The sequence below is a fragment of the Chrysemys picta genome, chromosome 11 (genome assembly GCF_011386835.1).
Source record: "Chrysemys picta bellii isolate R12L10 chromosome 11, ASM1138683v2, whole genome shotgun sequence".
Lineage (NCBI taxonomy): Eukaryota > Metazoa > Chordata > Testudines > Emydidae > Chrysemys > Chrysemys picta.
This window is the reverse complement of record NC_088801.1, coordinates 31,942,959-31,965,276: the sequence shown is the minus strand read 5'-3', so window position 1 is coordinate 31,965,276 and position 22,318 is coordinate 31,942,959. Positions and strand designations below refer to the sequence as shown.

At 40.6% G+C, this 22,318-nt stretch overlaps 1 protein-coding gene across 50 annotated transcripts in view; it reads left to right on the top strand.

The window, feature by feature from the left end:
- BAZ2B (bromodomain adjacent to zinc finger domain 2B) overlaps positions 1-22,318 on the top strand; it is a 331,037-nt gene that overhangs the window by 169,877 nt on the left and 138,842 nt on the right. For all 50 annotated transcript variants that reach the window (XR_010591282.1, XR_010591281.1, XM_065560644.1 and 47 more), the window contains one exon: positions 8,490-8,645. Coding sequence is in view for 48 of the 50 variants with exons in the window: in XM_065560644.1 (XP_065416716.1) it covers positions 8,492-8,645 (154 nt within the window). In the remaining 2 variants the exon portion in view is untranslated. The remainder of the gene's footprint in view (positions 1-8,489; positions 8,646-22,318) is intronic.

The following is a 22,318-nucleotide window of genomic DNA, read 5'->3' as shown; positions in this document are numbered from 1 at the left end:
CTTTTCGGGCATACATCCCATGGAGAGGGCGGGAGCAAGATGTGGATTGTATTTTGTAAAATGAGCCTAAGCTCCAAGTGTTTGACATAATTCATTCAGTATTTATATCAAACGCTATCATTAAACCTTCCCAGATATTTATTGCTACCAAATGTATTGTACTGTACCTTTGGGGCACCATCCTGTGAGGGACTGGGCACTCTGGCCTAATCTAGCAAACCACTTAAGTGTGTAACTTTAAGTATGTGAACAGTCTCATTGATTTCATTGGAATAATCAATTTCTTATATCTACACAATATGCTTAAATGTTTTGCTGGATGGGGCCAGAGGCTCAGCACCTTGCAGGGTCAAAGCCCAGTAGCTGCTTGTTATAAATTTGATAAATTTTGGCCCCCCAAAAAAGTGTATTGTGTATCAGTATTAATTTTTGCCTTCTGGACTTCTTGTCTCTGTTGGGTTAATGATAGTTATTAAAACAGAAATATCTATAAGAATATACACGTTCTATTTGAACATCAGTAGGCTTATGTATGAGTATTGCTTAATTTTGTTTCTGCATAGCTGCACGGTATTCAAACATCCTACCATTTACTGATCTTCTGGTTGCTATACATATTGATGCCTCTTGAAAAAGAATCATTTGTCAGTATCTGATCACATGAAAGAAAAATATAGTTATTAAATACAAAGAAGTGTTTATGTAGTGTAAATGTGTATATTATGAAGTCTTAATTTGATCAGAGATTTGACCATCGATCTTGAATATAGTTTTAACTAAATTATATGGAGTTTTAATTACTGGAACATTTACCTTATAAAATTGGTTGTTAATTTACTGGTGTGAATATATTTCTTTTCAATTGGACTTGGCATATTTTTGCTTTTTCCATTATTACTCATGGTTGCTAGGCAGCATTTAAACAGTTTTTTGCATGTAAAAGCAAAAGACTATTGCTTGCTTATAAAAAGATGCACCTAGTTCAGTTTGTTTTCCTCTACGTTTGGTTCAGTGTGCATTCACAAATTGTTATTTATCTACTTCGGAAAATATAGTTAATTAGTAAGGAGCCAGGAAGATAAATTTGCACTTATGGCAGAGAGTTTAGGGAAACTGGCACAAACTGCTAGCGTACACTTGGGAAACAGAAGTACACCTCTGCCTCGATATAATGCTGTCCTCGGGAGCCAAAAAATCTTACCGTGTTATAGGTGAAACTGCGTTATATTGAACTTGCTTTGATCCACTGGAGTGCTCAGCCCTGCCCCCCACCCCCCGAGCACTGCTTTACAGTGTTTATATCCGAATTCGTGTTGTATCGGGTCGCGTTATATAAAGGTAGCGGTGTAATTGTGTTCTCGATTTAACTTATTTGGTTGAAGTTATATTGTATAAAATGTGTAATTTTTAATAAGTTGTAACAGATCTAAATATTAGTTGGCAACATATATTGTAGATCAACAAAGGTAATACATACTTGCTGAACTTTACAAAGTGTAATATATACTTGCTGAACTTTACAAAGAGAGCAGTGGCTTTTTGTAAATTTTGTTGTTGTTGTCCATAGACTTGTTAGTTACAGAAGACATGAAGTCTATCATCTAATTATTGCTGATCCTCATTAATGAGTCTTTCAGGGATTATCTTTTACAGTGTCAACCATCTGTTGTGGTTTAGAATAATACACTAACTAAACACAATTAAGGTTTTGCCTTAAAAGCAAAACTATGTCTCTAGGAACAGAGCAATATATTCTAGGTTCTAAATCCTGTCAGAAATGTCAATGTTGTACTGCTCCGAGTTAAAAAACAATGACGAATGAAATGCCACATTACATTAATTTTGTTTTTGCTTTTAAAGGGCAATTTTTGTAAGTCAGATTATTGTTTCAATGTTAGTTATTGTTAGTTATTAAAACAGCAATATCTATAAGAATATACATGACCTATTGTGCTACATTACCAATACTATGAGAGAATTTGTTTTAGTAAAAATCTTAATAAAAATAGTTATGGAAAACAATTCTGTAAGTAGCTTTTCAAACCTTACCGTATTTTATTGAGGCTGTCTTCCCCAGTACAGTATATAATGTAAGGTATCATACACTTTGGATGGCTTACCGGTAGTTTTTTAAAAAAGCACTACTTGTACAATTGGTTAGTTTGAGGAAGCAGTATTTTAATGTTGTTTTTATTGCGTTCAAGATAAACAGAAAGAGGAACAGTTTTGTAAAGAGAATGAAGAGCATGAAATGTTTTATCAGATAGAAGTAAAAGGGAAACTGTATTAAATCATGATGTAGACATGAATGCTTAGTTTTGTCTTTCCTTTTGCAAGTTAATATTAACATAGTAATGAAAAATTTTAAATACAATTTCCCTTACATACATCTAATACTAATTAGACATCTAAAAATCAAATCTGCTAATATCTTGGCAACACATTTGTTTGACTATAACTTGAATTTATCTAGAGAGTGAGGCGATTGTTTTATCATTTAATAAATATCTGGATACTTTACATATGTGCTCCAATATTTTATAGAATCTTTCTTTAGCTGTTATTGAACTGATGTGATATTTTTGTAGGTTAAGATTCACGTTATTCTGTCTGTAATGTGGGCTTTGTTGGAAGACAGTAGACCTTGTATAAACTTTTTGCCCGGTATAGATATCTGTGTTCTGTATATTTAAATCCATACCAGCGAGCTAGTCCCATGGGGCAGTTCCCAGAGGATGTCGTAAAGGATTAAACACCAAAGGCAGTGGGGTAATGTGCGCTAAGAGGGCATGATTTATAAAACATACTGTGTTGCAGGTATTTGGTTCGTGTAGAACCTGCTGGTATCCTTTAAGAGAGTACTGTTTCAAACAGCACTACATTAAAGCACACCAGCAAGGTCTACAATGTAGTGCTGTTTAAAACAATACTCTGTTAAAGGACACTATCAGGTTCTACATGAATCCAATAATGTGCAACACATTAGTATGCTTTAGAAATCACATCCCTTTAGAGTGAATTACCCCACCATGCAGGAAGGAAGAATGAGCATGATTGGAAATCCATATTTAAAGCATCAAATATATATTCTGGATTTGTTCAAAATCAAATGAAAATACTAAACTATTTGCAACATGGAATACTGCGTTTGATTGCAGGTGTGGCAGATGGAAACTTTAAACGGATATTCAAGTATTTCAAGTCCAGGGTAAAGAACTTGTGGTATATATTTGCAAGTGTTTCCCGAAAATGTTTTACAATGGAGATAAGAACATCCATCCCTAACTTTCTAATTGCAGAAAACCGAACACCCTTGACTTGCCCCACTCCCTTCTCTGAGACCCCACTCCTGGGGGATTGGTATGTGGGCTCCAGGCAGCACTGTCTTCAGGCGGCTCCTGGGAAGCAGTGACATGGTCCTCTGGCTTCTAGGCGGAGGCGCAGCCAGGGGGCTCTATGTGCTGTCACCCGCCCGCAGGCACCGCCTTCGCAGCTTCCATTGGGTGTTGTTCCCAGCCAATGGGAACTGTGAAGCCGGTGCTCGGGGCGGAGCCTACAGGCAGGGGCAGTGCGCGAAGCCTCCTGCTGCCCCTCTGCCTAGGAGTCAGACGTGTCTGCTGCTTCCCCAGAGCCAGGCACGAAACCTGCCAGCCACTGCGCCGCCAACCAGAGTTTTAACAGCCTAGTCAGCATTGCTGACTGGAGCCACCAGGGTGCTTTTTCAACCGGGTGTTCCAGTAAAAAACCAGACACTTCTTTCTCAGTTGTGGAGTGTCTCCTTTAGTAACTGTGTAGGAAATGTCTAATTATTAGAAATCCTGAAAAGGTAGATTGAATTTAAAATCTGAGCTCCTTACTTTAATCATATCATGCCTTAGTGAAATGTCTAAGGTTAGGAGTTATCTGGCATTTTCATCTCCTGCATCGTGTAAAGTTAGCTTGCTCCTGTCCTGTAGGAAAAGCTTTTGTAGCCTATGTAGCCAAGAGGTAATTGAGAATTTTGGCACTACATTGAACTATCTGATAGCATGTTTCTATATTTGCAGATTCGATGTTGTCTGATCTCCTGAGGGAGCAAAGTTTCTATGTAATAAATTAAGTTGTAAAGAATAAAACCAATAAGCTGGTTCAGTGGTTGGCTGTGTGGGGCTGCTGTTTTGAGTTTCTATAAAATGAAACTAGTTCCTGCTATATTAAATTAGTTTCCCAGTTACAGAATTTCCATTTGGGAAGGTTAATGTCTTGTTTTGTTTTCTATCAGCTAACCATGGATCCATAAATTCTGTTTCCATGCCCTATAAAATTGCTATATATTCTGTGTAATTCCTTTTTGTTCTTTATAGGTAGAACTATTGGGATGACTTGTAGGAGGTACAACATTCAGGGAAGGCAGTAAGGAAGGTCACTCTTATATCAGGTTGACTCAGTAAAAAAATAGGTAATAGTTACTGATATCATCTTGGTTTTGAAGGTCTTGGTTTAATTTGTATACAAGAGGTTACACATTTATCATAATTAGTGCAGTTTAAAAGAGTGCAATTTTTACCCCCTAGGGATCTGAAGTGTTTTTGCTAGCTATTTTACACCTGTAACGCTTCCCTTCAAATTTATCAGCATGATAGTTCTCAGGAGATGAACTTGGTTTTTACTAGGTTCCTGCCCTGTTCCCTTTGAATCATTGGGGTATTGACCATTATAGTTTGTTCATTAAAGTTTCCTTTTTAGAAGCTATCAGGTGTTCCTAAAAGGTGTACGAAATTCAGACTTTAATGGTGGACTCTTCTTAAAAAGTGATTGCAAAGATAAAATAGTGCTGCACCCCCATCTAGAGTTTCTGCCTAAGGTGATATCAAAGTTTCAATTAAATCAAATCCTGTTGTTTCAGTGTTTTCCTCAATGCCTGATAGCATGCATGAGGAGCCTAGATAGCCTAAATTATCTGCCAGTGGACCCTTGTATTACTTACAAAGGGCTGAACTCTTTTTTGAGATCATCCCATTTGTTTGTAGCCTTGAGAGAAACTCTAAACAGGGACGGCTCCAGGGTTTTGGTCGCCCCAAGCAGCCAAAACCAAAAAAAAAAAAAAAAAAAAAAAGCCGCGATCTGCGGCGGCAATTTGGTGGGAGGTCCTTCGCTCCAATCAGGAGTGAGGGACCGTCCGCCGAATTGCCGCCGAATGCCTGGACATGCCGCCGCTCTCCAGAGCGGCCGTCCCAAGCACCTGCTTGAGAAGCTGGTGCCTGGAGCCGGCCCTGACTCTAAACATTGAACTCTTTGCCTAGAGATTATCCAGATGGCTTTTTAAGCAGTGAAGAGTTTTAACAACAGAAAGACTTTGGAGAGGTTTTCAAAGCCAACTACAGCTTTTAGCCCAGGGATCAGCAACCTTTGGCACAGACCCTGCCAGGGTAAGCCCCCTGGCAGGCCGGGCCGCTTTGTTTACCTGCCGCGTCCGCAGGTTCGGCCGATTGCACCTCCCACTGGCCACGGTTCACCGCTCCAGGCCAATGGGGGTTGCAGGAAGCCGTGCGGGCTGAGGGATGTGTTGGCCGCTGCTTCCCGCAGTCCCCATTGGCCTGGAGCAGCGAACTGCGGCCAGTGGGAGTTGCGATCGGCCGAACCTGCGGACGCGGCAGGTAAACAAAGCGGCCCGGCCTGCCAGGGGGCTTACCCTGGCAGGCTGTGTGCCAAAGGTTGCCGATCCCTGGTTTAGCCACACTGCTTTCACTGAAATTAATAAGGTTGTAAGGCTGCAACTTGTATTCAGAGGCAATTTCATGAAGGAGAAATGTGGATCACTTACCTGGTACTAATATGTTCCAAGTACATTGTATATACAGACCCATGTTGATCCTCTCTTTTCCCTTGCTTCTTCGGAGTATTCTGTTTACAAGAAACAGGAACTGAGCAGGGTCAGGGAAGGATGGCTTTTTTATAACTCTGGGACATCACATTCATAAGGCAATGTATATGAGCCCATTAATGATGAAACTGCCTTAAGAACTGCTGATTGAGTTGCATAGCACATAACTCTTATAGAGACCCATATTTGGAGAATTCTGGTTACACACAAGTCCATCTTCCTTTCCCTTTGGATTAAGCAGATTTTGCCTCTTGGTGTGTATTTAAGCCATTAGGAACTCAAGCAGGCTTCTTTAGCACTCGTCTGAACGTTATGCACTGGTGCACACGTGAGCTTGTTAATATAGCATTTACTTATGAATGCTGTGCTGCAAGTGTTGTGCTTTATTTTTTTATGAAAAACCGCACTGAATCATTTATCTTTATTCAAAAAAGTCAAGAAAGAATAAAAAGAATTCTTTGGACTTTGAAGAAGTATAATCTAGTCTTTGACACAGCTATGCTTATAGTTGAACTTCAATTATTTACACTGACAGTTTATGATTAAACAGTGTGTTAAATATAGTTAGCATTTAATTAAACCCAACTAGTCTAAGATCCATACTTCTGGGCCAAATCCTGCAAAATATTATGCAGGACTTACTGTCTGTGTATTGCCTGGGTCCTGTGTATTCCCTGTAGCATAGTTTCCAGCAGTGAACACTCCACAGCTGGTAGTAGGTCACTTACTCACCTGTTTGTTTTCTCCTTAATCCTTACCTTCTAATGCCCGAATAGCACAAGAACTCGTGTATTTGTGGAGGAGGGGGAGTGAGTCAAGGTCCAAGTGGAGGTGCTCTGTATGCTGGCCTTCCAAATAGTCATTTGGGAATTCATCAGTTACTCTACCATCAGATCGGGAGTAACTGTACTTTTACAGTTAAGAAATTATTACTGTTTACTTAATTGGTTGTTTGGAACTGACAATGTGTCTGCCCTGTACAATATGCGCAGTAAAGGAAATCCTTGTTCTAAAAAGCTTAAAGGTGAGAGTGTGTGTCTGAGCTGTTGTTGAGGTCAGAATGCTTGTACTCAGAGACCTGGGATCCCCATCCAGTTGGCAGCCCAGCCCAGGGTTGAACCAGGCTACCAACTCTGAGGCTGGAGGGGCTTCCATGATGATGGGGTTGTTGCACAAAGGGATAGGTCTAACTGTTTTAAAAACTAAAATATATCAACATTCTTAATACAGATTTACAGGAGACCCCAGAACTATTGGAATGGACTCTGGGGTCTCCCTGTAGTTGTAATAATAGATCAACATCATGGGGTTTGGGGACACTGTGATCCCCACTTCAACTCTATCCTGAATCTCCTGCAGACTTGACAGACTGGCTCTAATGGCCATTTGGTGCAGTTTTCCATGTGTTTGTCATTCTGTTCATTCTTTCATTTGTCTGAATGTAACTGTTGTAAATATATCTGAGAAATTAATTTTCCAACAGGTTTCAATATTTTGTTGGAATTAATTATTTTTGATAATACATTTCATTTATTTTCATCTGTACACTAATTAAAAAAGGGGCCGTTACCCTTTGCTCTAGACTCTCCACAACACATTTAAAATGCTGTATATAATATATAAACATATAAAAACTCAGCACAAGAAACATTTTAAGATCTTTACAATTAGTTTCCACCAGAACTCTCACAATCTCTCACCTCTTGGGAGAACAGATGGTCCTCGCAGCATGCCCTGGACATTGTTTCAAATCAAGCAGGGAGCAAGTTCCAAAGCTTAGGGGCTGTCCTAGAGAACACAATGCTGGCTGACTCAACGCTCTCTCACTGAATTGGGGTGTTTCTGCTGATTGCAAATGTGGCAGTCGTCATCTTAGCACATGTGCAGCATGCCTCAGGTGGCATGTGACCAGGATTCATAACTGAATTTTGTCCACTGGTTGGATTATTAGCTTTCCTGGCATGGGCTGGGTACTGACAGGGAGTGCGACGTGAATGCTGAGCCACGCCCCCGGTATGGCACAGGAAAAGAAGCTATCCTTTGGATAAGTAGGTGCCAGACCATTTAGTGCACATATATAGTGCATTCCACCTGCTCTAGCTAGCAGGGAAGATGCTGGATAAGGATCTTATGTGGAAAGGAAATAACTAGCTTATTTAAAGCAGCTATAATTCTCATTTTATTAAACTGTTTTCTTTAATATTAAACATTTTACAATGTACAAATTTATATTCACTTCAATTACTTTTTCTTAAAATGTACCGGGAACAGCTAATGCCCGTGCAGTTACCAATACAGAAGAAAGTCATTAAATAAAATAAGACCCAGAAAAAGCAGAATTTAAATAAATCACTCCCCTTGCATAACAGAATTATCTAAAAACTTTGCACTGTCCTTTTAATCTTTGCAGAAGATAATTTCCTGTTTTTTTTTAATTTAAACTTTTTGATGGATTATAAATTTGTTCTTTTAATTTATTCCTTCGCTAACTGTCTTTAAACATCTTAGGTTTAATTCCATGTATATTTGTATTTTGGTGGGTGGTTTCCCTACAATTTGCCTGCCATTCATTTCCTTAATGGGTAGAAAAATATTTGTTTTCTTTCTTATGTTCTGTTTCTTACAGATATGGAGTCAGGAGAGCGACTAACATCATCATCAGCCTCCTCTACTACAGCTACTTCCTCTCCTGCATCTTCTACACCTTCTGTAGCATCAGCAGTTTCAAAAGCTGGCCTTTCCACTGGAGCTGCATCACTTAGCTCCACAATCAACACATGCGGTAAATATTCTTAATTAATTATATTTTATTAATTTGCAGTATGATTTGCATGTACGTAGCATATTTTAGACAATTTCAGAATGCTGCATGTATTACAGGATTAGGCATAATAAGGTAAAACTAGTACATCAAATGAAAATCTTTAAGACAGATACAGAGTAAACTGCATATCAGGCTGAAGTTGTTTCTATGTTTTAGTTATACAATAGAAACCAATGATGTTTTGCTAACTCTAAGACTGTTTAATTTATAAAGCAACCTCACTAGTATTGCAGAAAAGATCAACATGAAAAATCAGTGCAGCCGATCCCAAGTGTACATATATTGTACATAGGGATAGAATGTTTAGGGATAGACCTGATAAAACTAAAGTTCAGATTCCTGAATGTACGTCTCTTAGTCAGAGTTAAGCCCAGTCACTACCCTAATTCTGTGTCCTCTGATGAGGTTTGTAGGAGAAGGGCTTTCTCTTATGGACCTCCTGGTCAAATTTTTGGATTTCCAAACATCACAGTCTGAAATTACTGTATTCTGGCCATCCAAACTCAGCTGGGAAAGCCATATGGGGGAGTTCTCAACTGGACATATTAATTACTATAGGAGTGCAAGTCTCATTTTATCTGTATCTCTGGAACAACAACTCATGAATAAACCAACATTTCAGGATCTCCTTACTCAGGGAAGATCTAGAATATGAAGATGTCAGTCAGCTGTATAATAGAAACTTGCAATGCTTTCTCCCTTCTTTCTAGGGAAAAGTTCATGTAAATATACTGTCTGTTAGCTTTATTAATGTTGAAGGTACTAATAAAGCACAGCAAATGAAAAGGTCTGTAGACAGGACCTTACATTGCAAGTAGCTCACCATAGTCCAAAGCAAATGTAGTTCCTTCTAGTGGAATTGGCTGAAACCTATTCCATCAAACTGAAGAACTCTCCTGCCCTGATCACTTAAAACCAGTGTGTTCTTTCTGTCCCAGCCTAGTACCACTCACTTTCAGCTTTGCTCTGGAGAATATAAAAAATAAAGTAGTCTGCTGTGTCTGAGGCAGTATCTCAACAATATTTCTTTGTAATTGCTCGAAAAGAAGCCACTAGAGGAGCTTCTCACTTTAAATGGACCAGCTAAGCTGATGAGGGTCTCTTCTTTTTCCACACTTTTCCAAAAAATCCAGATGTGTGTGTCCATCCTCATTGGCCTCCGCCACTTGCAATTGTAAGGTTTTGGTTATACGGTGGTTTCCTAACATACAGTAGGAGTTAATTTATATGTGACTAAAATCTCTTAGGTCACATTGAGGATTTATCACCGTTTTCTTCTCTCTTTGCCCTATTTATGTTGTCTGTGTGTGTCTCCTGTAGTGTACTATATTTTTAGAAGTATTTTGGTAATTTGCACACAATTTAATAAGTACAATAAAGATCTTTTTAAAGAGAGAATAAAGTTGGTAGTTCTTACGTTTAGGATAGTAAAATATCTAAGTTTATTTTGTCTTCATTAGAAAATTCAATAGTCCTTTGCATATCTTTTGAGTCAGCATGTAGACGTTTCACTAGCTTTTCTTTTGATTGTTGACTTTATTCTTTATACGAGACCATTGTTTCCTTTTTGTCCGAGAGCAGGGTGGATTGATTTAAATCAATGCAATTTAAATCAGCTATTTTGATTATGATTCAAATCAGCAAGCAGGAAACTTTGATTTAAATAATCTATTTTAATAATGTTTTGCATTTGTACATTTTAGTTATTTGCCTGAAGAAAGGTTCTTTGAGTGATTGCAAATGTCCATTCTACGTCAGGGTGTGTGTGTGGCCAGTGCACTGAAGTTGGGGATGTCTTCTCATAGCAGTACCCATCGGGGCAATGTGTTTGCCCTCCTCACACTCGTACTGGTAAAGGAGCTACTGCCTGTGGCCAGAATTCTGAGTGTCTATGCTTGTCTATACAATCTCTATCTCTTTCCTCTAGAGAAAGTTTATTAAACTTTGTAAACAGTTAATAGTTAGTTCCATAGTTAGTTTTATTGTGGTACTCATTAATTTAGTTTAGTTTTCTGGAAGCTGGGGTGGAGTGTGGTTTGACTGAAGAGCATCAGACTTTTTTCTCTGCATGGACACTTCGTATCAGGGCATGCCTAGGGCTCTGGCCTCAAAAACCCTACGACAGCTGTAAGAAGTCCATGCTAGTTGTTAACCCTTACTCTCGGTGCCTAAGTGTGTACTTGAGGGTCATGTTAAGAATGGATGCCTTTTTTGCAGGGGGCTTAAGCCTCGGACTAAGAAAGATAGGGAGGTGAGGCTTTGTATCATTCTAATGTAAGCTGCCTTGTGTCCTCTTTCAGAACCAAGTTGCTTGGTACATGCACTGAGAGGCTCCATTCCATCTGGGAGCACTCCTCTGGACATTGCAGTGTCTCCTCATCAGAGATTTTCAGAAGGGAGAAAAAGCCATTTCCCTCTTCCCTGGTACTGTGTAAGGAGATGAAGATGGATGACTTATGTGCCTCTAGAGCTAGAAGGCCACTTTCTTCTAGGAGATCTAAGGGCTTGTCTGCTCAGTGCCACAGTCCAGACTAGGAGTGTGTGATTTGTAGAGTGCTCTAGCTGTGTAGACCCTACTGGCACAAACTAAAAGGTACCTAGTTTGCATTAACCCTGTTTAAAAGGGGACCGCATTAATGGGAACTAGGTACTTTTGAGTTTGTTCCAGCAGGGTCTACACAGGGCAGTTTGAGTGCAATGCATTCGAACACTGTACAGATCACACCCCAAAAGTCTGGACTGTAGTACCATGTAGACAAGCCCAAGGTTTTTGGTGGGACCCTCAAGCAGGAGTGTGGATACCAGAGGTAGAGCACCAGCTCTGGCTAAGTGCTCCCCAGTATTTCATGCTTCCTTGACCCATCAGGCAGAGGTGATGACTTCAGCTCCAACCTGAGGACCATTGAGATCGATTCTATTGGCTACACTTTCTACTTTATCTATGCAGCAGACATCTGCTTATACTGGTCTCTTGGTACTGACAATGCGAGAGGCAGATGCAGCAGCTAAAGACTTGCTCTGCCTCTCGGTACTGGATTCTCTGATTGTGTTGGATGTAGTTATTGGCACCATCTACTTCACAAGCTCTAGTACCTACTTCATCAGCAGTGGTGTTCCACTCCGCTTCAGTTTTGGTGCAACAGACCTCGGTACCGACGGCAAGCAAGACTTCTACAGAGTTGCGGCCTAGCTATCTGGTATCCTCTTAGGGAAAACCAAGCATGCTTTCCCTGGTACTAACCAGGTCGGTCGGATCCCAATTGCCTGCACTGCATGGTACTGCATGACCATGGCTGTTGGGTTACTTTGCTCTTCTTTGGAGTCCGAGGTGAGATCATACGTATCCTGATGTTGTTGTTTTCAGAGGCCCCATGTTACTCTCCAAGAGCTCATGGGGCTTCAGCTACATTTCTGGGTCATGTATCTATAGGGGACATTTGCAAAGCAGTAACCTGGGTGTTGGTGCCTAACTTCACACATTTTTCACTGTATCTCAACAGTCAAGAGATGATGCCAAATTTGGACGAGCAGTGTTAGTCTCTGTTAAAGTAGATTCTGAACCTCACCTCCTGGCTGAACAACTTGTGAATCACCTGGAATGAAATGGACATGTGGAATCACTCAAAGAAGGAAAAATGGTTACTAACAAATTGTGTAACTGTTGTTCTTCAAGATGTGTTGTACGTGTCCATTCCATGTCCCACCTTCTTTCCCTTTGTATCACCGTCTAACTTACTAATATCCAGTACGAAGGAACTGATGGAGGTTTGGGGCTGCTCTGATCCCTTTATACCATTGGCTAGCAGCATGAGCGTGCACAGGGCGCATATGCCACCCCAACGGGTATTGCTATGGGAAAAACAATTCTGGTTTCTGTGCACACTCGCACCTGAAGTGGAATGGACATGTGCATCGTGTCTCAAAGAAAAACAGTTACAAAACAGGTTAGTAACTGTTTTTTTACTTCACATTGGTTGGTAACCAATAAAACATGTTGATTTGCAACTAAATTTAGCGTAAATTGGTGTTTCTTTTTGCTAACAAAGACACACTATATCTATTTTCATTTATTTAAGTGATTATGTAGTTTAGTTATTCAGATTCTTGATTTTTTATATATAGGAAGTGGTGAATAATGCAGTTCGTATTTACTAGATGAATTTTATTTGTGATTTGTGTCAAACTCTATTTGAATGGAAATTCAAATAAATTAAAAATATGCAAAAACTTAATTTAATTTTTCTATTAAGTAAAACTACCTTTAATGTGCTGGATAAATTAAAAAAAAAGTTGATTAAAATATGTTTTGAATTTAAAACTGATTTTATTGAACAGAGGAAATATAATCTATTGTTAGGGAATTGAACGGATTGTTTCTGGCCACTGGTCTCCTTCAAGATTTTACAACTAGTAGAGCAAATTCTCTCTCCCTGGTTTTTGTTCATAAATTGGGAGAGGAAAACAAGCTTTCCTGTCTTTTCAGCTCCCAACTGGTTACTCAACTTTGAATGAACAAACTTTGAATGAACTAGTCATTGAACTGATATAGTTGAATGAATAAACTGAAATGAAGAAAATATTCTCTCTGCATTAGCAGAAGAGGCTACTGCTGTCAAAAGCTGGTTTAGCACTTTGGTTCAAGGTGCTTTGGCAATAACTTTCACCAGTTCAGTGGTTTGACTTCCTTTAAAATCTGGCAGCAAATATGTACTGCTTAATAATATTTTTATATCTAATTTAAATGATTTTAATAGATTATAAGATGCTTTGGCCTTAACACAGGTTGTCAATTTCAAATGTAATTTTAATTGGGTTTATAAACTTGTTGTTTTTTAAATAAAAATCCGATTTAAATTAAAAAAAAGATTTTTATCCTCCTGTCACACAGATCATGGTAGTGGAGAGGGTCAGAAACTCCAGTATACCATGAATAGTTCATTCTGTTTGGTTTGAGTGCAGACTTTTTGTTTAGCCCTTATTCATAAAAGTGTATTTGTTTCCTACAGGCATGTTGTAATCTTACAAACAGGCTGGAATCTGATTTGCTGTAAACTTCTTCTCCCCCATAAACTTTATAGGTGATTCATCCTTCAGTCTAATTGGCATAATATAGTACAGTTTACATTTGGAAGGGTTCCTCAAGTTTTTACTTGAGTTGCCGTGTCCTAGAGAAATTTTCCGAAAAATATTTAGCTCTGTTTCTAAACTGCAGCCAAAGCAACAAAGCTCGTACTTATTTTATTCATTATTTTATTTTTTTGCCACAATCATAGTTTCATTAAATCACTCCTACATTAAATTTGCAAGATATTGTAAGTGGAGAAGATGGAATAAAATATTCACCTTTGTTTCAGTTTCCAACCTCAGATCTCATTCATACATGTAACTTCTTAAAAAGCACCAATGATTGTGGGTTCATCAGTTCCATTGTGTTAATTATAATATTACATCTTTTACCAATATAGTTCTCCCAGGTCTAATAAAATTGCTCAGGTTTCTTCAGCATAAGCAATTATTGTTTTCAAGGGCATGAAGTCAAAAACACTTTAATCTGTGCATACAATTAGAGAGGCACAATTAGGGAGGTTCACATTTCCTCCAGTTTGGTATAATTATTTCCTTTGCAGTAGTCAATAGTCTGGTAAGTAGTCTGTGTAATAAACTTCAGTACCTGTATCAGACAAATCCCTAAGATACATATTGAACCAAGACTGGGAATTCTATATGTAATGCTAAAAAAAGATTATATTACAAATAAGTTACTTTCGGGTTCTCCCAGTTCAAATGGAAAAAGTACGTGTGAGGAAATAGAGAGAAAAATACAACAGTCCTATGTATGCAATTTAGGTGGAGCACAATAATAGTGATGCAAAAGTTTATGGTGTTTGTTTTATTTGCTACTATGTTTTTAATCACTAAATATGGAAAAAAAGCAACGGAGTAGATTGATGCCTTTTTATCTCATCGTCCATTAGTGAAAAATAATAAAGAACACTGTAACGGAAAATAAATTTTTGCACCCTGGTGAAATGTCAGCACTTTTGCAAGTGCTTACTTAAATGAATCAACCTTTCTGTAATTCAGTGATTATACTTTTGCAAATGTTTGCAGGACTGGGCCCAAAGCAAAGCTAATGAAAGATGAGCAATTCCCTTACTATTTTGGTGATATCAGTAGTGAAGAAACTTCAGAAAAATCCTGGTTAAACAGTCTGACCTCTTTGAGGAGTTAAATAAAGGAGGTTCATTAACTTTTTATAAAATATCAATGTAAATAATTCCTTATTAAACCAAGAGCTTCTGCCATAGTCAGATTCATTAATCTTCTTGGAGTTCAGGTTTTTCCCAAATTGAATCATGGGAAAGTGAACATAGATTCCCAAACTAAGAGGATAGCTTTAATTAGAGAGTTAGATATTTCCAATTTACATAGCTAAAATATTAGCAACAAAGAATTTGTGAAGTTAAGTGCCAACTATTTTCATGTCCCTCCATCTCAATCCCAAATTATCCTTCAACAGCTCCAGTGAATGTTGAGTAAGAGCAGATTTAATAAATAAAATGTAAACTGTATAACTCCATTGCCTTTGACTTCAGTGCTTTTGTGAAACTCATTTTTGCCAAACATTTGGGCCTCAGCCTGCAGTCCTTTTCACAGACTCCCATCAATTTATTAATAGTTCTATATGCTGAGTGATTACAGGATCTACATTTTGTGCGAAACACCACTCCTTAGGTGTTTTAAAAACAGTGAAAAGCCTTTTTTCCCATTAAATGTGAATTTTGAGAGAGATGGGTAGAGTTGTGGGTGGGTGGAGTTTATGGTAGTAATCCCATAAAAGCACAGCTGTGAGTTAGAGGCCCTGAATGTTTCTTCCACCTGTGACACTGACAAGACTTGATACTTTACTCTCCTCTAGCATTATGCACAATATTTAATATAGTACATCCAAAAATGCATTAAAAAGGTTAACATTGCAAAGTTAGGTGTTCAGAAGTTAGGAAATGCCAGAATTAAGGTTGCTTGTGCAATCTTAATTTGGCCTGTTTGTGCATATGCTGTATGATAGTCTTCAGTAACATGATCACATACTATTTTTCCCCCACAGGGCCCCTACCTCATTCAGGCTTCAATCTTGTCTTTTAAACTGTAAATTTTTTGGAACAGGACTGTCTTCAAATCTATGTGCCTACAATGCCAGTAGAGCATGCTTCAAAAATGTATATAATTAGTAATCATAATAAACATGTTACATATACTGTGTTCATGACAGGTTCTAACTTTTAAAGGTCATTTTTGAGTAACATGAAAGCAAACATAGCAAAAAATCAGAGTCCTATAACTTAAAAATATTTGATTTACATTCTTCAGACTTTAAAAAAAGTCTGTAGGCTAAGATTAAACACGCAAAGTATAAAAATTTCTGCATGGGTTTGAGTGTATTTTGGAAATGTGTAATTTTAGTCTGATGTATATAGATATGTCTTCGATAAAATCTATATTTAAAGAAAATAAACACCAGGATTTGCAGGACCCTATAGGTAGGTTCCTAAATCCATATTCATATTCCTAAATAAGAAGTCTTTTTTTTTTTTCGTAAGTGTTGAGCACTCAGCAGTTCCCATGGACCTTATTGGGAACGGCTGTATACTCAGCACTCTTAAAAATCTGGCCACTTAGCCTACAGTGCTATATACGCTTATGAATGTGCTTAACTTTATTCACGAGGAGTTCCATTGGCTACCTATTGCACTTGAGGTTAAGCATGTGCATAAGGATTTAGGCCTTAATTATCTGCTGAAACATGATAGCCTTTCCACTAACTTCACTGGGTATAGGATCTGGCTGTAGGAGCTTAACTTTAGACACTCAATTTTGAAAATCTTGTCTGAGAATTTAAGCCAAAAATTTAAGCCTCCCACCTCCCCCCCCCGCATATAGGTGGTAGTTAAAAATTGAGATTTAGAAATGGAATTTATCTTTGTAACTTAATCATTGTCTTACTTCTGTGATTCCATAATGAGAGTGTGTGTGAAAATGTAAATTTTGATTCTTAACTATAATAATATGCAAATTTTAAATAAATTAATGGAGATATCCTATCTCCTAGAACTGGAAGGGACCTTGAAAGGTCATCGAGTCCAGCCCCCTGCCTTCACTAGCAGGACTGAGTACTGATTTTGCCCCAGATCCCTAAGTGGCCTCCTCAAGGATTGAAAACTCAACCCTGGGTTTAGCAGGCCAATGCTCAAACCACTGAGCTATCCCTCCCCCCAAACATTTTTGTATGTAAATATTTTGTGTGTAAATATTTTAATACTTTAGACAGTTTTTTGAGCTGAATTTTAAGGCTCCGTTTAATTTACAAACATTTTAGATGCAGTTCACTTTGTTTGTTTCACTCAATTTTTACAAATGTTAATTAAAGTATGTGACCTTTACTTGGGAATACAACCTTTTCTGTTGATTAGCCACAGTTTTCAGCTTGTTACAATTCAGGCACAATCACCAATGCTGTGAAATTATGCATACAATTTGAAAAAGCTAGAGCCTAATGTTGGAAGACATGTTGCAACAAGCTTTTATAGCAGTGTAAAGATTAAAGAACTTTGAAAAACAGAGAAAATAACATACATGCATTTCTGTCACAGTAAGTGGTCTCCTGGATTCTCCATAAGATAGAATGTCTTGGCATCACTAGTATTTTAAATTTTGTTTCCAAAAATGTCTAGCTAATCATTTTTGTACTTCTACTGATAGATGAATGATTTTGTTCACTGATGCTTTATAGTTAAGGCATTAGTTAAGTATTTATCCCTTTTTTATTCTTTTGAAAAGCATTGTTCTATTTCAGCATGAAGTTCATTAATATTAATAAAGGCATTTGCAGTTATCATTCCTTGTTACTAAGACACCAGCGTTGTAGAAACGGATGCTGGCCTTTGGGGTAATGCTTTCAATCATTTATCTGTGTACTGGCTAGTAGAATTTCAAAAGCTCTGCTCAAAAATATTCAACCTATTAAAATGTAAGTCAAGAGTCTTAGGCAATGCAGTTTTGTATTAAATTTCATTATGCAAAACTTGCACACAGTAAGCGAGCAACTTAAATAGGGACAAAAACTACAATAAAAAAATAAAAGTATTCATCTACAGTCAGAATATTAATGTATCTTAGAAAAGAAAGATAATGATTATTTTGGAAGGAAAACGTTGTTATAATCTAGTTTGTTGTAAGAGGACTTTGCTTTGAGGACAAATGGAAGGACGGTTCCAATATGAACATATTTTTAAAATACATATTTAAAAATTGATAGCTTCTGTTTTCTAGGCACATTAAAGAATGGCTCAGTTACCACATAGTAAGCTTTTTTTCAAAAGGCCCTATTTGAAACTCTCACATGTTTTGTCTTTGTTTATGTTAAGTGCGTTATAGTATAAAAAATATTCTTCTTCGAGTGCTTGCGCATGTCAGTTCTATGTTAGGTGTGTGCATGCCCACGTGCACGGCTGCCAGAGATTTTTCTCTTAGTGATAGCCGAGTCCTGTTCCCGCAGAGCTCATGCTCCTGTGCCCTCTCAGTTCCTTCTTACCGCCCGTAACGGTCGCTGGAATATCTTTCTCCCTTTGTAATTTGCAGTGTTCTTAGTGGTTTCCCTTTCATAGTTTTTGTATATAGTTGCCTTAAGTAGTCAAGTTAGAATAGTCAGTGGTCCCCTTAGGGATTTTGTCCCTGGGACAGGGCCTGACCCGGTCCTCGGGATTCAAACTGTGTGCTGTTTGTCACAAACCCATGCTGGTCAGTGAACCTCACACAAGCTGTCTGAAATGTCTGGGGGAATCGCACAGTTAAGAGAAGTGCAAAATTTGTAAGGGCTTTATGGCACTCAAAAAGACAGAGATGCTTGTCTCAAAGGCCCTCTGATGGAGGCAGCACTTAGACCAGCCTCGGAACCGTCTTGCTCCAACTTGGTGCTGTGTACCTTAGCCTTGGAATAGAGCGCCCAACCAGCATTGGGTTCACCTCGGCACCACTCACCGTCACTGGTGCTGTGGAAGCACCACAGAAAGCAGCGTGCCAAATGTGGGTGCTCTCCCCGGCCTTAAAGAAGGACGGGAAAGGGATGGCAGGCAAAGGATCCATATCAGGCCATCTGCCTTTGTGAGGACTGCAAGGTGCAGCCTCTCTGCCCAGGGCTCTGAGCCCACTATGGGAATCGCCCCGACTTGAGGGAGCGGCAGGGGTTCATGCACCTTATGGTACCCTTGATGTCAGAAACCTTTCAAGTAACCACGGACCTGAAGGCCCTACTGGTGCTGCCTAAACCATGGGACCTTCCTCCATCGGTGGAGTCAGTGAAGGCCTCCCCTCCCAAAGAAAAGCCGCCCAAGGGCCCCCAGTGTTTGCTTGGTTGCCACCATCCACTGGAGTCCCAACACCAATCCACAACTCCTTGTCCCTGTCTCCGGCACCGTGTCAACAGTTTCTGACCCGTGTTCGTGGTCCTCGGCCCCATGTTTCTAGTCCTCGGCCTCGAAAAGTGGACCACTGACCTTCCGGTGTTGGTCACAATCTCCCCGGTACCGGCTGCCCTCCTCCCAGCACTGGTCACCATTGCTGCACTGCCGTTCTCCAACACCTCGGTCTCCGTCTCCACATCCTTCACCACCAACTCCACATTAGTCTCTGATGCAGCATCGATCTCCGGATCCCTTCCACCAGTCACCTTCCCCTTGTCACCGTTCAGCCCTGCACCGTAGCTGGCAGTAAGAGGCACCATCAGCGTGACTGGGGTCCCCAAGAGAGGAGTCGTCCTTGGAGTAGGAAGGGAATTTAGGTTCCCATTTCTGAAGGCACCAGTCAGCCCATGCAATGGATTGCAGTAATAGCCCTGCAGTGGGTATCTGGCCACAAGGTCAATAGCCACTACATTGGCCATACTGGTTCCCTGGGGACTCTGTATGATGCTGGGACCGGACTCCAAGTGGTCATTCACAGTTGCATCATGAAAGTGGACTGCAGTGCCTCCTGCTTCGGTACAGAAACCAGATTCAGGTTCCAATGCAGTTACTGAGGTACAGGCTTTGGCTCAGGAGGAAGCCTCCCCAGTGGAAGAAGGGGCTCCAGCACCCAGACCGGTGTTGCCATCATCCTAGTCATCCCTGGATGAGGTAGTCGCTGGGTTCGCCCACCCGCTTGCACCAGATGACTTTAGGGTCCACCAGGACCTTTTGAAGAGGGTGGCCTCAAACTTGGGGCTAGAGGTGGAGGAACTCACTAAGCTCTCGGACAGCCTCTTTGACATTCTGGCAGCTGCGGGACCATCTAGGGTGGCGCTTCCAGTACATGAAGGAGTGCTGAAAGTAAAGGCCCTTTGTCAGATCCCACCCAGTCTGCCCCCAACATCAAAAAGGGCAGAAAAGAAATATGATGTCCCTGCCAAGGACTACAAATACTTGTATCCTCCCCACCCCCCTCCCCCGTCTCTCTTGTGGTGACTGCTATCAATGAGCGAGATAGGCAGGACCAGGCGAATGCCATGCCTAAAAAATAAAGATGCAAAAGAAACAGGATTTGTTTGGCTGTGGAATACATTTTCCTTCCAATCTCCAACTTCGAATCCCCAACCAGCAGGGGTTGCTGGGGAGATATAATTGGCAGGGAGTCCATGGCCAAATTCAAGGACTCCCTGCCACAAGAGCTCGGACAACAGTTTGTGTCCATTTGGAGGAGAGCAAGACAGTGGGCAGAGCCTCTTTCCAAACTGTTGGATGTGGCTGATTTGGCAGCCAGTAAGTTGGCGTCTGCTGTGTCGATGCGGTGGTACTCATGGCTGCAATCCTTGGGGCTGTCTCAGGTGGTGCAGCAGTCCATTCAGGACCTCCCTTTTGAGGGTACTGCTCTATTTTCGGAGCAGACGGACTCCAGGCTGCATGGCCTGAAAGATTTGTTCCTTGGGCCTCTACATGCCTCAGGTCTCTAGGAAACACTTTTGGCCGTCAGCTCCGCTTAGATTTTCAGATCCACAGTAGCAGAGCTCCTACAAGAAAAAAGATGGGCTTTAAACGCTGCCAACCTGTTCTGTCCCCCTCGTCTGCCTGTGCATCATTCAGGGGGCCATCAGCAGGCGTTTTGAGGGTGAGTCTGAGGACAGAGCTCCAGTCTTGCCCCAGGAGCCATCCCCCCGTCTATTTCTGGACTGTGTCTCTTTTCCTCCCTGCATGGGCCAAGGTCACCTTGGACTGCACGGTGCTCAACACCATAGCAGTTGGCTACACCCTGAAGTCTTCATTCTCCATTCCTCCCTCCTTTCCTGTCCCTTTTCTGGGACCCTTCTAACGAGCCTCTTCTCATCCAGGAGGCGGAATCCATCCTATGTCTGGGGGCCATGGAGGAGGTTCCTCAAGATATGAGAGGAAAAGGGTCTTACTCCTGGTACTTCCTAATGCTGAAGGCCAAAGGGGGCCTCAGACCCATCCTAGACCTGTGTTGCCTCAATAGATATCTCAAAAAGTTGAAGTTCTGTATGGTCTTCCTAGCCTCCATCATCCTCTCTGGATCAAGGAGTCTTGTATGCCACCGTCAACTTAAAGGATGCCTACTTCCATATTTCTATCTTCCATGGCCACAGGAGATTCCTCCATTTTGTGGTGGGGCCACTATCGGTTAATGGCACTGCTCTTCGGCTTATTTGTCTGCTCTGAGGGTTTTCACGAAGTGCATGGCGGTGGTGGCCACTTACTTGAGGCACTGAGGCATTCAGATCTATCCATATCTTGACGACTGGCTTGTCAGAGGCAGGTCACGGTCCCAAGTACAGCACAGCCTTTCTGTGGTGCAAGTCACCTGTCGGGAACTAGGCCTGCTTATCAATGAACAAAAATGACTCTGATCCCCGTTCAAAGAATAGAGTTTATAGGAGCAGTACTCAACTCCATGCATGCCAGAGCTTACCTGCCGGAGTCCCGATTCCAAGCTATGTTGAATTGCATTGCACATGTCAGAGCTCACCCACTCATGACTGCCTGGGTATGTCTCAAGTTACTGGGTCACATGGCAGGGTTAACCTACGTGGTTCGACATGCGTGGCTACAGCTCAGACTTGTACGGCTGGCATCGGTCTTCTCTCCCAGCAGACACGATTTGGACTTGGTGGTCACAGTTTCATTGAATGTCCTGTCATCTTTGACTTGGTGGACAGAACTGTGAGTTGTTGTGGAAGCTCTGCTCCCATTGGTAACATTGGTCTCTGACACATCGGATCAGGGGATAGGGAGCCCACCTTAGCAACTGCAGTACCCAAGGTGTCTGATCTCAGGAGGATTGTTCCCTCCACATAAATGTCAGGGAGCTCAGGGCAATACCCTGGCTTGCCAGGCATTCTTCTCCATCTAAGGGGCAGAATGGTACACATTTTGATGGACTATACAGCTGTAATGTTTTACATTGATAAGCAAGGTGGAGCTTGCTCTTCTGCCCTGTGTCAAGAGGCTCTTTGGCTGTGGGACTTCTGTGTGCAGCATGCCATTCATCTCAAGGCTTTGCACCTCCCGGGTACCCGAAATGCACTGGCGGATCTCCTCAGCAAGTCCTTCTTTTCTTGCCACGAGTGGTCATTCCACCCAGAGTTC